Source organism: Pangasianodon hypophthalmus, chromosome 9, assembly GCF_027358585.1.
Source record: "Pangasianodon hypophthalmus isolate fPanHyp1 chromosome 9, fPanHyp1.pri, whole genome shotgun sequence".
Taxonomy (NCBI): domain Eukaryota; kingdom Metazoa; phylum Chordata; class Actinopteri; order Siluriformes; family Pangasiidae; genus Pangasianodon; species Pangasianodon hypophthalmus.
Window position 1 is genome coordinate 2,517,630 of NC_069718.1, and position 15,680 is coordinate 2,533,309.

General features: G+C 36.3%; 1 protein-coding gene across 1 annotated transcript; it reads left to right on the plus strand.

Moving 5' to 3' along the window:
• The first annotated feature begins 2,718 nt into the window (after positions 1–2,718).
• Positions 2,719–15,680, plus strand: LOC113545612 (uncharacterized). The gene is made up of 9 exons (XM_034307654.2): positions 2,719–2,931; positions 4,050–4,133; positions 4,252–4,599; positions 5,005–5,322; positions 7,610–7,651; positions 7,844–7,898; positions 13,749–13,804; positions 13,936–14,280; positions 15,544–15,680. The coding sequence occupies exons 2-9, from the start codon at positions 4,088–4,090 to the stop codon at positions 15,678–15,680; spliced, it is 1,347 nt and encodes a 448-aa protein (XP_034163545.2). The 5' UTR covers positions 2,719–2,931; positions 4,050–4,087.

The window sequence follows — 15,680 nt, forward strand, 5'->3', positions numbered from 1 at the left end:
GTGTGCTGCTTCTACAGTATAAGACCAACAAGACATAAGTATCCTACCATTGATTAAAACATGCTATAAATAATTTAAAAAAATATGCTACAAATCATGTAGATTGTAATGTTTCCCCGTAGAGTCTCTATTGGTGCAGATCCTCACATAACTGTATCAGCTCAAGTGAGGTCCACAGCTCTGTGTTTGCTGCCCTCTAGTGCCTCTTCAATCAAATACAATTAGGTCATATGTGTTTACTGGTCATTTAAAAATGGCATTTTTTGTACATGAATGCAACGTTTTTAATAAGAAATGGATTAGGTGTAAGCACACAAAATGTATTATTATTATTATTATTATTATTATTAATAATAATAATAATAATAAATAGTACACAAAATATTTGTTTATTTTATTATTTGTTTATATTATTATTATTTTATTTGTATATTTATTATTTTATAATTTTAGTATTTTATAAATTGACTTTATGTGCAATTTATTATTGTATTATTATTATTGTGTTTTTAGGTGGCAAAAAAGGTTCACTGTTCTGAACATGTTGACTCAGATCTGAGATAGAGATGCTTTTTTGATCAATCTGATATAGTGCTGGTATAAACTAAAATAAAACTACTTGATATAAGAATTTCAATATTTTATATCAAATAATTAATGCTGCAAAAGAGAACTGTAATTTATAAAATTCTGTAGAAGAAAGAAAATTGTTAAAGGGCTGTGGGAACAATAAGACTGTCTAAAAACACCTTAGGCTATTTATCAAATATATATATAATATATATGTTTCTTTTTGCTCCAAAATAAAACCTGAAGATGAAAAGTCACATCGCTCAGGTGAGTGAATATAACATTTAAATATTTATTACAAAACAAGTTCCTTTGTTTAACTAAGAATTATTGGACTTCCATTTATCTTTGACATTTTGCAGGTAAAAGGTTTGTTACATTTCTACCAAAACCTGATTTTAAGATTTTATTCCAATAAAGTTTAGAATAAATCAGTTCTGTCTGTCTCCAGGTGAAGCTGGAACAAATTGTCCTCACTGGCTGTTCCTCGTCATTGTCCTCCTCATATGTTTACTTTTCTCACATTGAGGAAACATCAGCGTGATCTCTCTGAGTTGAAGAACTTCTGTGAGCAGCGTATAGAGTTAAAGATATCAGTGTGTCAATAAGTGCACATCTGTGAAGTGTATGTCAACACATCTGTTTGATGAGCACTGAGAGGTGACGACTGAGCTTTGTTTCTCTTATAAAGCAGTGATTCATCAGATGAAACACCACAACAGCATCAGCACCTAACCACCACTGCGTCATTATTCTCAAGAGCTACGTTTATTCTACAGTGATTTCATGACTACATTAGATTTCTGTGAAAGCTTAAATTAGGACCACCTGATTTATTTTCCTTTTTTTCCTCAGAAAATTTCATATTTCATTGTTTTGTCTTTTATACTTTCTGTAAATGCTTGAAATTGTAAAAAATGGCTAGCTTTGTGTGGTTTTTAAGTCTTGCATCTCGTTCTATAATGTTAAGATGGCTAGCTAATAACAATATCATATATATTTCAACAACTGATCTTCAGCGCACAGACATACTGTATACTGTATACTGATCAATATTCAATGTCCACACTACAAGCTACACTGAATACAATAAGATAGCAGACAGAACTGACACACAGTATATATAAATGTACATCAGTTTAACTAACACACCAACATGACACGACCTGACAGACTAGAAGTGGTAAAATAAAGTAGTTTTGTGGACCATAATTGAGTTAAAATATTAAAAAAGCATGCTTTGCCTCTGTTTGTCCACTAGAGAGAAAAACATAACTATAAACTCAGAGGTCTTGCTGGAACAGTGGGATAACAGAGAGAAAGTTGCTCCACAAAAATTATCCTGTGCTCATAAATTCACCCTTAACACATCCTGCCCATATTAAACACAACTTGATGTAGTGAAGTGACAAAAAAATCTTTAATATGGACTGTTTCTATACAATTTCTGCACCTTTATTTATTTGTCTCTATACAATTTCTGTACCATTTCTTTTTATTAAAAGTTTGTTTCACATATTTACTTACAGTGGAGAATGCCTTTATGGAAAAGTGTAAGTTTTTGTTTCACAATGTTGAAGATGTGACAGAAAAAGCACAGTCACCTCTGAACAACTTCAGAGTCCATGAAAAGGTTTAAAATATGTGATTAGATGATCTTAAAGCTGTTGAGGTATTATGAAGACTGATGAGGTCTGAGATATAACTCGGTGCCAAGCCATGCAGAGATTTAAAAACAAAACCTTGAACCCTATTCTGTACTTGATTGGCAGCCAGTGAAGGAAGACCAAGACAGGGGAGATGTGTTTGGACCAGTTGGGACCAGATCTGTGTTTGGATTAACTTTGATCGTGTCTTGTCTGTAATCTGCTTTAATCGTCTTCCAAGCAAATAAAGGGAAATATGATTTATTTGTAAATGAGCATGTGGATATGCCGGAATTACTGACACTGTGAAGATGGTGTGACAGTGTGTTAGACGGAAACCACAAAAAACCCTGTAGAACCTGACACACACACACACACACACACACACACACACACTGAGAATGTTGAGAGCGTTAAAAAGTAAACATGCCACCCTGTTTATCACTCTTCCTCAAAACTGAAATCATTCACTTGAGGATAAACAAACTCTAGGTAGGTGTTAGGGGTGGAGTGAGATACTCAGTCATGTCATAAACAATGTCATTTACAGCTGTCCTTCCCTCACCTTCATGAGAAAGAGAAAGTAAAAGCTACCTGCAGGCCGCAGTCAGTCTTTGTTCAGACACGACATGATGGCGGTTCAGAGCGGAACCTCTTAAACTTAAACTTTATCTAAATCGTACTGTATCACAAGAAATATTCTTCCAGCTCCAAGGTAAGCTCAGTTTTGAATTCTTATCTATGTTTCTGTAAATCTGTGGACTGTGCTTTCAGTAGTTTAATGTTCTACTAGACACCGTTCTGTGGTAAAAAACACCGAGGGAGAATCACTGACCCTTTAATCAGACTGGATGGAACTTTTATCTAAGAGCAGATATTTCATTTCAGAGACAGGATGACTTTTTCAGAGGGAGGATTCATAGTTAAGGTTATAAACATCCACCTAATAGTGAATAAATATCACAGATTTCACCTAATTCCAGGTAATGATCAGGTTAATCAGTGTGTTCAAGCAGAAAAATCACCAATAAACTAAAATTTCATGTGCTTGTATAAAAGCTGATGGCTTCCTTGTTCCTACATGAATTATTCTGTACATGGATGAATACCAGTCACGTGTCCATATGGGAACTGAAATATGAACTGAAAGATGTATTTCTGTGGCCTCTTCACTTTTTTGTGTACTAAATAAAATCAGCAGAAATGATGTAATGAGCAGGTTTTTAGTTCATAGCATTGTTTAGTGGAGGCTAATTGGATTTTATTCCCAGCAGACACTGAGTTCAGGTGAGTCGTATGATGTAAATGAGTTGTGTGTGTTGTGTATCAGACAGAAACTTGGTTTTACAGAAATTCACAATATTACTGATTCTCTTATCAATCTGACACCAAGCAAAAACACTAAAACTCATTTTATGATACCTGTACCAGTGTTTTTACTGTTTGTTTTAACCTAATTTATGTTTAAAGTTTTCTGCACAAGCTGATTTGCTTATCATTATGGTTGATGTAAGCAGAATGTAGTAACACTCTTTAATCACAGGTCTCTTGTTAGAAGATCTTTCATCATATAATCTGACATGGAGAACACACAATATCACACAGTGTGTTATAGAATTCAGAATAGAGTTTACTGGGATCTCGTACAGTGTGATGAGTAATAATCTTAAAAGAGCGCTGAAATCACCGGATGTAGATGAACATGCTCTTAAATGTCATTTTGACTAATCATGACTCATATGTGTAGTAAAAGTGTAACATCACTACAACTATGTGTGAAATCAGTCAGCTGTAAAGTCACTTTTGTTTATAAACTGCATTTGTTTGTTTCAGAAAATCTGCAGACACTCAGCAAGAGTCTTACAGGCATCATGACCCTCCTTTATATTTACATCTTATGGGTCGCTGCCTGTGTGGGTGAGTGATCAGGTTCCATAAGACTAACAAGACATAAGTGTCCTATCATTGATTAAAATATACTACAAATAAAATAAAATGCTAGAGATCATGTAGATTGTAATGTTTCCCTCTACAGACTCCATCAGTGCAGATTCTCACATTACTGTATCAGCTCGAGTGGGTTCCACAGCCGTCCTGCCATGTAACCTGAGAAAGGAGTTCACAGAAAGATCAATTGTTCGATGGCACACCGATGTTGGGTTTGTGTTTGAGCGAAGCAGTGATAAAACAAGTATAGGCTCAGGATATGAAGGACGTGTGGACGTTCCTGAAGACGAGCTGCGTAAAGGAAACTGTTCCCTGGTGTTGAAGAACGTCAGAATCACTGATGACGGTGCCTATAGATCCTTTGTGGTGGAATACGTGGACAGAACTAACACAGGCAAAACACAAGAAATCAGCAGGGTTAAACTCTCAGTTGATGGTAAGTAAATTATGCAATGTAAAATACTGACTAATCATAGAAGTCATAGCATATCAGATATCAGAGCACTATTTTATTTTTTTTATTTATTATTTTTTTCTAAATAATGTAATTTTTTAACAGCAGATTAAATATCAAAAAATCTTCTTTACCACCAAACTATTCAAGAATTAACATCTAAAATTCAAATTAGTCAACACACAACATTATACTACTACATTATACTACTGCATCTGTGTCTTTTTGCATGAAAGTCAAGAATCTGGAAAATTCCTAGGGTTATATCTGCTTCTTTTATATCTTATGGTTCAGAAGCTGTGTGGATTTAGTTTCTATAAAATAAATAAAAACATAATGTTCCTCACAAAAGATCATTTCCTAAAAGGTGTTTCCCTGTCTCTACAGTCTTTTGGAACATATCAGCTGAAGTGGGTTCCACAGTTCTCCTGCCATGTGAATGGAGCGATCTGTCCATCCAAACACCTCATATTGAGTGGTATATCGATTCTGAGATTGTGTTTGAGCGAAAGGGTAAAGAGTCATATCAGGGTGAGGGATATAAGGATCGCGTGGACGTTCCTGAGGACGAGCTGCTTAAAGGAAACTGTTCCCTGGTGTTGAAGAACATCGGTTTTACTGATGAAGCTGTCTACAGAAGCTCCATGGTAGTGACACATACAAAGAAATCTGTCTTGGTCCAGAAAGTTGAACTCTCAGTCTACAGTAAGTGGATTAGTCTCAGACGATACTGAATATGACACACATCAGTACACAAAGTTTAAAATGCCTGGAAAGGTACTAAGCTCACTTGAACAGCATATTTAATGTTGATGTCGGTGTTTTTCAGTCCTGGTTGAGACTGCGCTACACAGTTTAATGCCTTTCACAGCTAATTATAAAGCTTATCATGGCTGTGTTAGATTGAATGAGGAGAACACACACACACACACACACACCTCCTGTCTTGCATTTCAATACTGTTTTCAGCACACACTCATTCACTTCCCCTTAGTAATCCAAGTGTGCATCCTGCATTACACAAAAGAAGGTTTTTTTTTCACTTTTGAAGCATAGAGTGATCAATTTAGTCCTCATCTAAGAGCCACGTGAGCTGATAAAGTACTAAAATGGTTCTAAACCCTTTAACTCTATTAGAAATTTGATATCTATTAGGGATGTTCTGATACGAAGTGTTGGTATCGAAGCTGATTCAGGCACATTCTGATGGATCGGGATCGGCTATTTTAAGTTCTATCCACGATCGATCCTTTATTGATGTTATTTTATGTCATTGTGTCATTTTGTGTCATGTATGCAACTGTCATATAAGTCCACAACTTTCACAACTTAGTAGAAAGTAGAAAACAAAAACAGCACAACAGCCACATGCGCTGTATGAAATGCCAATACAAGCAACAGAGGAGCTTTAAACACAACCAATATGATACAACATTTGAAGGAATACAGCGAGTTCCCGCAGGTCACTCAAGAAAAATCCTTCACCAAAGCAACAAACACTGGAGGATGTTTTCAAAGAGACGTTTCCTCTAAACAACAACAAGGCAAGAGAAATTACAGAGAGGTTAGCTGAATTTATTGCTCTATATGACCAGCCAGTCTCTGTTGTAGAGAACCGAGGTTTTCATCGATGGAGCTTTTACATAGATGTTGAATATGTGAGAAATAGACATGCAATGGGATCACGTTATTTTGAGGGACAAGAAACATTAAAAAATAAATAAATAAGAATAGTATAGTTGTGATGATAGCTGGTTTTCTTAATACAGAGTTATTTGAGCTCAAGTATATCTGGCCTTAGTGTATATTATCTATTAAAATGTAAAAGAATCAGATCAGGACATCCCTAATATCTATCAATTTTTTATATTTATCTGTGCAACTGGGATTGCTAAAGATTGTTGTTTACTCCTTAGCATGTGTTTGGTGTCCTCTAGTGGCTCTTCAGTGAAATATAAATATGTCACGTGTGTTTATTGGTCATTTAAAATGGCCGCCTGCATGTGGCTGAGGCGTGTTCATTTTCCAGTGAAAGATTGCTCAATCTGAGAAATACATGACAGGCGTAAAATCAGTCTTATTAGGGTTTTTTAATGTAAATGAATGATGTGTATTTATTAATGAACATGATGTGTAATGTTAATTCTATGTAACCTCACCAAATTTTACATTTTTTTACATTTATGGCATTTGGCAGACACCCAGAATGACTTCCATTTTTTATCTCTTTTATACAACTGAACAGTTGAGTGTTAAGGGCCTTGCTCAAGGGCTCAGCAGTGGCAGACTGGCAGTGCTGGGATTTGAACTCATGACTTTCTGATCAGTAACACTGAACTTTTAAATGTAATTTATTATTGTGTGTTTTAGATGCCAGAAAGGTTTTCTGTCCTGGACGTGTTGACTCAGAGCTTAGAAATGCATTTTTGTGGTCAATTTTTGTATAAACCCGACAACAAAAATATAAACTTTGTAAAAGATGTTTTTATTACACTGTGACAGGGGACAGGTCACCGGTCAGGACAGCCCTCATACTCCCGCCTCCTTCTAGTTCACTACACGTCATCTCCTCACACACTTACAGTTGTTTAGCCTTTCCATCAGTTGCGCAGTACATCACGGACATGTAAATAAATATCCTTGCACTGATGTGTTATTGCAGCTGAGCCATCATTCATGTGCAGGGAGCCTTCACCAACACGTCTCATCACATACACATACAATTTTAATTTTTGAAACTTACAATTTTTCTAAACTTCTTATATGTGTCAGGATTTATAGTTTCAGATGAGCAGAGAAAACTGGAAATGAAGAGAATTAGATAAAACAGAATGAAGATGCAGGATAGCGCTGGGAGAAACACAGGACTATATTATTTGTAAGACTTTCGATGCTCCTGCAGTTATGAAGTAAAGATATTTATAACAGTAGAGAAGAGAAAAGTGAACAATAGAATATTTCTAAAATTCTTCTTTTTCTTTTTCCTCCAAAGAAAAACCTGAAGAGAGGAAAGATGAAACATCAAGTTCCTCAGGTGAGTAAACATCAAATTTAAATACGAAACAGTTTTATTTGTTCTACTAATAAATTTTATTAGTTTATCTTAGTATTTTGGCCATTTATCTTAAACCTTTTGTCTGACAAAATGACTATTACATTTCTTCCCGTAGCACATTTTAAGATTTCATTTAATAATGTTTAGAATAAATTATTTGTCTGTCTCCAGGTGAAGCTGGAATAAATTGGCCTCACCCGCTGATCTTCATCATTTCCCTCCTCATGTGTTTATTCTTCTCACATTGAGGAAACATCAGCGTGATCTCTCTGTGTACAGAGACTTCTGTGGGCCCGAGAGATCCAGCTCACAGAATAGACTTATTTAGAAAAAAGAAAAAAGAAACAAGGAAGATTTCAGTGTGTTTCATCTACATTTTCAACAAGCGAACAACTGTGAAGTACATGAGAACATTTCTGATTGATGCCCACATGAAGCTGTGACGCTGAAACACCACAACATCAGCACATGAGAAAGATGCGGTATGACCAAGAGCGTGGTGGCTTGTCCTGCCTGATTTGTCTATTCTTTGATACATTGGTTATGCTTTTTAGTGGAGGTGTGTAAAGGTGTCGTTTGACTTGGAGGCATTTGTTTGGTCTCCACTGATTCTTATTTCACTGCCTCTGGGCAGGTGGCAGCTTCCTCACACTGACCTAATGGCATTCCTTTAATTTACTCCTTCAGTGTAAAGTAACTAGTAAACTCCAGGAAGTGTGTTCATTCTTAAGTGGGGAACAGAGCCTGGATTATGAAATAGTTATTGCCTGTGGCATCATGGATGAGTCTACAACATTTTAAATGGGCGGGTCCAGGCCGGGGCACAGACCCAGCAGTCATGCATGACAGGTTCTGGAAAAGTAAATCAGGGTATCCCACCTGCCCCTGTCTGCTATGGGTGAACCTTTTGAGGACTGTGCTGGTCCTTTACTTAGGACAAAAAGTTTTAAGTATTTACATACAATCGTGTATAGCCATCTGTTTCCCTGAGACTATTCCCTCGAGTACAATCACTGCCAAATCTGTTTCTTAAGATTGTATATGTTTTTGTGGTTACCTAAGACCATTCAGACTGATCAGGGAACAAACTTTACTTTCAAAAGTGCTTCAACAACTCAATGTTGGGCATTAAACCTCTTTATCATTCACCCCGAAGAAGCTCTTGAATGGCTTCACCTGTGTACATCCTGTCTTGAGTCTGGGAAGCAGTGGAATTATGGGTTACCTCTCCTTATGTTTGCTCTCTGTGAGGATGTCCAGGATAGGGTTTAGTTCTGCAGAACTGGTGTTTGGTCACACCATGTGTGGTTCCTTAAGCTATTAAAGGATCAGTTATTGCAATAAAAAGATCAATCAAGCAATTTGCTAGACTATATGAACTGAGTGCCATTTTTTTTGTTAGCCCTTTTCTCCTGGTTTTGGGTTAGGTATGGAGTTAAAAGCTTTTTATAGTTTCTTTCTTTTTGTTTATGTGAAGGGAAAGTAGTTCTGTTTTTTTAGACTTGAGGGTTGTGGAGGGTTTGGTTTATTGTATGGCTTTGCTTACCACCAAAGACATGGCTTTCAGTTAATTTACTGATGTAGTGGAAGTAATATCTTTCTGTCTTATCTCTTTGTGGTTTGGGTTTGTCTTCTCTCCTTGTAATTCCACTAGGGAGAAAAATAGAGCAGAACTCTGGAATCTTTTGGAATAGGTGTATTTATACTAAAATCATGGACACTTTAATCTCACACATGTTAACTCCATTCAGCTAATGATGTGACTTCTGATGGAAACTGCTCTGGTTTACAGTAACAGGGTGAATATTTATGCAATCATAACCTTGATGTCCCCCACTTAATCCTTTAAGGCACAGGTTCCCAATCCTTATCCTGGAGTATCCCCTGTCCTGCATGTTTTAGAGCTTTCCCCTCTCCCAACACACCTGATTCAACTAATCAGCTAATTGACAGCCCTTCCTGAGTGGGTGTGTTAGAGCGTGTGAAACACTAAAACGTGCAGGACAGGGGCTTCTCCAGGACCAGCGCTGGGAACTTTTGCTTTAAGGCACAATCTACTGTCAATCAATTTCACTGTATTAATAATGTCAGTAAAATATCTTGATGGCAGTCCATTGAAAATGATTAAAATAAGCTGCTAGTAACAGCTGACTTTCAAACAGAAACAAAACATGCAAAAATACACCTAATGGTTTACATTCACTGAAATCTTTTTTTTTTTTTTTTTTTACAATAAGAAAATGTCTAAAATGACATACTAGGTTTGTTTGATGATATGCTCTGTAAGAGATATTGGTTCTGTTTTGCTCATGGACTGAATTAAAATATCACTTGTACAAAATGAAATAACACAATAACAGCTGAAATGAAGATGGTTAAGACTTTACAGAAACTATACAATTTAGTTAGTTGATTTAGTTTGTGTCATTGTTTGATTCTGTTTTAGTTTGATGCAAACTTAAGTTCAAACTAAATTCTTTTTTAATTAAATACATATTCTTTGGTAAGAAGATCATTACTAAGAGACAGAGAAACAGATAGCAACAAGACATTTGAGGACATTCCGGCTAGCCAGCCTGAACATCCAGATGAAACAGTTTTGCTGGGATTCATTTTAAGTAAACATGTTTATATGATACACCTTAATCCAGCTCTGAGGTCCAGGGACTTCATGATTTGTCTCAAGTTGCTTGAAAAGGGTGTGTGTGTGTGTCTACTAAAATAAAATAAAATAAATAAATAAATAAATAAATAAATAAAAATCCTTGTCAGTGGGCTTCCATGGACTTCTACAGTATATAGCGTGTGGCTGAACTAAGACCCTTGTGTGTTCAGAAATTTCCTGAATTCTCCTCCATGTAGTGCTACAGAGCAGTAAACTCTTTATATCTGAGTTGATTTAATGTTAAAGTGATAATGGAGAAGATCAGGAGGATATCCTATGTGTTGGTTACTACACTTCTGAAAGTGGTTTCAATTTCTTACACATATAAACACACGCGTACACACACACACACACACACACATGCAGCACAATCTTAAAAATCTACTGTCAACTATTTCACGGAGGGAAGTGTGTGTGTTGTAAGTGTACATGGGTATGAGAGATTAAACAGCACAAGACAGGCAAAGAAAAAAGATAGAACAAAATTTGAGCAAAGACAGAAGAATGTATAAATACACAAGAAAATGGATAAATTCAAAGCAGGTCTTCAATGAAAAATGGCGGCATGGAGTTGAAAGCCTGGAGCTAAACTAGCATTAGTTTGTGACATACTGTTACAAATGACATTATATTTCACATGAAAAAAGTTTCCCCTAGGTTATCACTTTCAGACCAGCTCAGTTGTTTCACTAAAAAAATAAAGTGCTTAGTTAAAATATAACTTTATAATAATAAAGATACTTTTTATCTGATATATTTCATTGCTAGCTTGTGATCTTCATGTACTTTTTATAATGAGGCATGCATTTACATTTAAAAAAACAATTTTAAACTAAGGCATGCATTTACATTTATTTGTTTTCCAAAGGCTTTAGGCAGCTTGCCAATCAATCTCGCCATCAGGAGCACAGGAATGAGGGGATTTTTATAACTCACTTCCATCAGCCTGTGGAACACAGGTGTGTTAAAACAAAAAAAAAAAAAAAGAAACTGGTTGAACAGGTCTGAAACAAACACAATGTTAGTATCAAGCATCTAAAAATACACACCTGCAAGGGCGCAACATTCTGATTCTTCAAAATTAAGAGTGTTTTTATTTTAGCAGTGATACAATATAAGCAGTAATATTTATCTTAGATTGTATGTACTCTTCATCTCAATGACGAATATGTGTAAAGAAGAAGACAGGATGTTTAACGCAGCAGAGCTCCTGAAGCATGTTAGTGTTTAAAGCAGAATTGGTTTCCTGTAAAGGGTGTGATGTGTGTTACATGGTCCTGTACACACCGCTGCCTTCATTTGTTCTTTCACCACTAACCTGATCACAAATGACTAAAAGATGGGTTGGAAAATCCAAAAATATAGTGCATATATACATATATATATATGATGTGTTTCTTTTGGTTACATTCCATGTCGTTTTTAAAAGAAAAATTTACTTGCCTACCCAACAGAACTTTGTGCTCCTTTTTTTCTTTTCAGGATATACTTCAACAATTGAAAAGTTTAATTCCAAATTGCAGTGTATCCATTTTGCACCACAATTCCCCTGATGCTCAGTTCAGCGTCACTCTCAAACAATAAAAACACATTTGCTATACATCCAGTAACTCTTCAGTCTAAAATAAAAACACTTAAAACTAAGGTTTTAAAATTAATGCTCCAACCATTTTTGAGTTTTTTTTTTAATTTAGTTGGAGTTGATCTGATGGTGAGTTAGAAAAAGCTCTCAGACACGGAGAGTGAATTATAAATAAATTATTAGAGCCATGATTGAGTGGTGATTTAATGAACAGGCCCATTACGCATTTATAATCAGAGCAATAATTATGTATGGTTTAGTCAGGTGACTAATTAACTTTTGCAATGAGGAAAATTTTAAATAATAAAAAACTGTTGAAGGGCAGAAATTCCTAAATTCAAAATAAAAAAGCAAAATGATTAGTTCAGTGGTTCAACAGTTAATAAAACATGACATCTCGCATTACTTTTCCCAACCTAATGGAATCCCATTAGGTTCCCAACCCTGCCATCTAGAGCTGGGCTCTACAGGGTATAAACACTTCAACACACACACACAGTATTCAATGTGTAAATTAGAACTACAGCTTTACATAACCAAATTTGAGGGAAAATACTATCTAAATATATCAAACAAAAAACCTTTTATGCAATGTTAATCCATGCGGGTACACAGCATCAGGTTACAATGAGGAAGAGATTTTAATCACAGGCTGGCTGTGTGTGTTTTCTGCTTGCTGGTGGGTTTTTATTTGGAGAGATATTGCACTGAAGTAAAGACTGAAGTAAACACATGTAAGATCTTTTCAATAAAGTGATAAATAAAACCACATGAAAATAAATGAATTGTGAAATCACATGTGAAAATAGAAACATATGCACTACATGTGAAATTGTTAAGCGTAAAGTGAAGTGTCTAAAAATCAGGAGTATTATCTCACATCTAATTATTCTTGTGATGTTTCTATAGATAGAATGTGAAAGTGGCGTCTCAGACACCAGATGGAAGGCAGAGACGCCTGAACTCAAAATCGTCCTGTTAAAGCTTATGGAAACTTCAGATTAGATTCTACACAAATATGAATTTTTTTCTTTTTTAAAGGTAAGACCTGATTTGAGAATACATTTATGTTTCCAGCAGGTAAAGGAGAAATGGGGTTAAAAGGTAGCTAGGTTTTATTTTAGAGTGAGTGACAGTCTGGGAATAGCTTCACAAAAAATAAAAGGTTGAAATCGTTTTTTTTTCTTTATGTGTAGCCATACATTTCTTTCTATTAAACCAAGAGCACTTTGTTCAAGTTTGTTGAATATCGATTTAACTGCAGCGTGTCACGTAATGGAGGTGAAGACGGATGCAGTTGCAAGTAAACTGTACTTAACTTCACTTTCTGGCTGTGAATGAAAGTCTCTTTTAAAGAGTCTGTGTGTGTGTGTTCTGGGGAATGTAGCCCATGGCAGCCATGTTTGTAGCCACGTTGCCTGCTGGGAAATGGAGTCCTGACAGAGTGGAACCTGCTTTATGCATTTGATGGATGAAAGTTCCATGTATAATTTCAGGTTGCATTTGAGCCTGATATCGTCCTTAAATTTTTTACAGAGCCTTGGAAAGATGATGAAGAAAAATTTTTTTAATTAATGTACATAAATAAATGTTATCTATTTATATAAATGGAGCTTCAGTCTCCATTTATATAATGAAATAAACTATATACTGTAGCTAAATTAGCAACATAATTATAGTATACTTTTAGCTTTTAAACTTTAGCCAGCATAATGTTACTTGGTGCTGAAGTCACCAACCATCAATGATATTGTTATAATAAAACAAATATAAGATTTGTTGTCAGCTGTAAGGTCACTTTTATTAAAGACTGCTTTTGTTTGTTTTAGGATAATGGACATCACAGCTTCCTTCCTTTACATCTGTGTCTTCATCACCTCTGTGGGTAAGTATCAGTTTCTGTAAAAGAAATGAGACATCAAGACTCCTACAGTACATGAGAGTGTTGCTGAAAAGCTGCTTAAACTTCAAATATAATTTATATATTTTAAACCCCCTCTCCTCGGCCACCCCCAGACTCCCCCCATACAGGCCCTAAGACCTACAATGTATCAGCCAGAGTGGGAGACACAGCTATCCTGCCATGTGAACTGAGTGATGTGTCCAGCGAAACACATGTTAAATGGGATGTGGGGACTAAGACTGTGTTTGAGGGGGGCATTGAGGAGTCAGATCCAGGCAAAGGATATGAGGGCCGTGTGGATGTTCCTAAGGAGAAGCTGCGTGAGGGAAACTGTTCCTTGGTGTTGAAGGATGTGAGAGAATCTGATACTCATTTCTACAAATGTAATCTGATGGTAACCGATGAAACGGGATCAAAGCAATGGAAACCCATCAGCAAAGTTCATCTCTCAGTCGAGGGTAAGTGAAATATAGCCACATCACCCTGGCACATATCAGAAAACAAAATGGAAATAAAGTTTGGAAAAGGTCTAAGCTCGGTGTGTAGTAAAAGTGTGTAGTGGGCAGTGTTAAGATAGCTCAGTGGTTAAGACGTTGGCCTACTGATTGGAAGGTCATGAGTTCAAGCTGCCACTGTTGGGCCCTTGAGCAAGGCCCTTAACCCTCAACTGCTCAGTTGTCGCTCTAGATAAGAGCATCTGCCAAATGCTGTAAATGTAGTGGGGAATGTGTGTTTTTCATCCAGAATGCACTCAAGTACAGTGGAATAAAAACTATTTCTCATGTAATTTATATTTATTAGTGAACTAGCTGTAAAAGGTAATAAGCTAACTGCCATAGCTAGCAGGTTATTTCACAGAAGAAAGAAGAAATGTATGTTAGATGTATAGAAGGAATCGCTGGCCGCATAAAAGCAGTTCTGTTAACTTTCCATAGCAGTTTTCGAGTCTGAGCTGGCCAGAAAACAGTTTCAACAGTAATGTAACAACAGGCTAACTTTCCTGGCTAATGTGTGTAGCTGCTTTGGTGACTGATAATGGGGTACAGTTCACATCCACGGCTTTCAATGACTTTCTCATAAATTCATAAAGTCAGTACCCAGATTCAGTCCTCATCTAAGAGTCACATGAGCTGATAAAGTACTGATATGGGTTTTAACCCTATAACTCTTATAAATTTGATATCTATTAGGGATGTTCTGATCCAATCTGAAGGACTGTCAAGTGTTGGTATTGAAGCTGATCCAGGCACATTCTGATTGATCAGGATCAGCTATTTTATGTCCTATCCATGAGCAATCCTTTATTGATGTTATTTTACATCACTGTGTCATTTGGTGTCATTTATGCAACTGTCATATAAGTCCACAACTTCCACAACTTGCAGCAGTGGAGCACGTTATCAGAAGCGCTCCAAAAGTAAAACATCTGCAGTGTGGAACTATTTTAATGTAGAAACGGAAAACAGCACAACAGCCACATGCGCTGTATGAAATGCCAATACAAGCAACAGAGGTGCTTTAAACACAACCAATATGATACAACATTTGAAGGAATACGGCAAGTTCCCGCAGATCACTCAAGAAAAATCCTTCACTAAAGCAACAAACACTGGAGGATGTTTTCAAAGAGACGTTTCCTCTAAACAACACCAAGGCAAGAGAAATTACAGAGAGTTTAGCTGAATTTATTGCTCTATATGACCAGCCAGTCTCTGTTGTAGTGAATGGAGGTTTTCATCGCGTTCTGGAGCTTTTGGAGCTGCAGTACGTCGTCCCGTCTCAACATTACATTTCACTGCCATACCGGAGCTTTACAATAATGTTCATGACCACCTACGAGATTGTGTTGCAGATGTGA

What these genes read in the sequence shown, in the direction of transcription:
- LOC113545612 (XM_034307654.2), top strand. Translation starts at nt 4,088, where the DNA reads ATGACCCTCCTTTATATTTACATCTTATGGGTCGCTGCCTGTGTGG. An exon ending in TTCATCATTTCCCTCCTCAT is followed by an intron (nt 7,899 to 13,748) that starts GTGTTTATTCTT and finishes TGTTTGTTTTAG; the next exon opens with GATAATGGACATCACAGCTT. An exon ending in TGTCTTCATCACCTCTGTGG is followed by an intron (nt 13,805 to 13,935) that starts GTAAGTATCAGT and finishes GGCCACCCCCAG; the next exon opens with ACTCCCCCCATACAGGCCCT.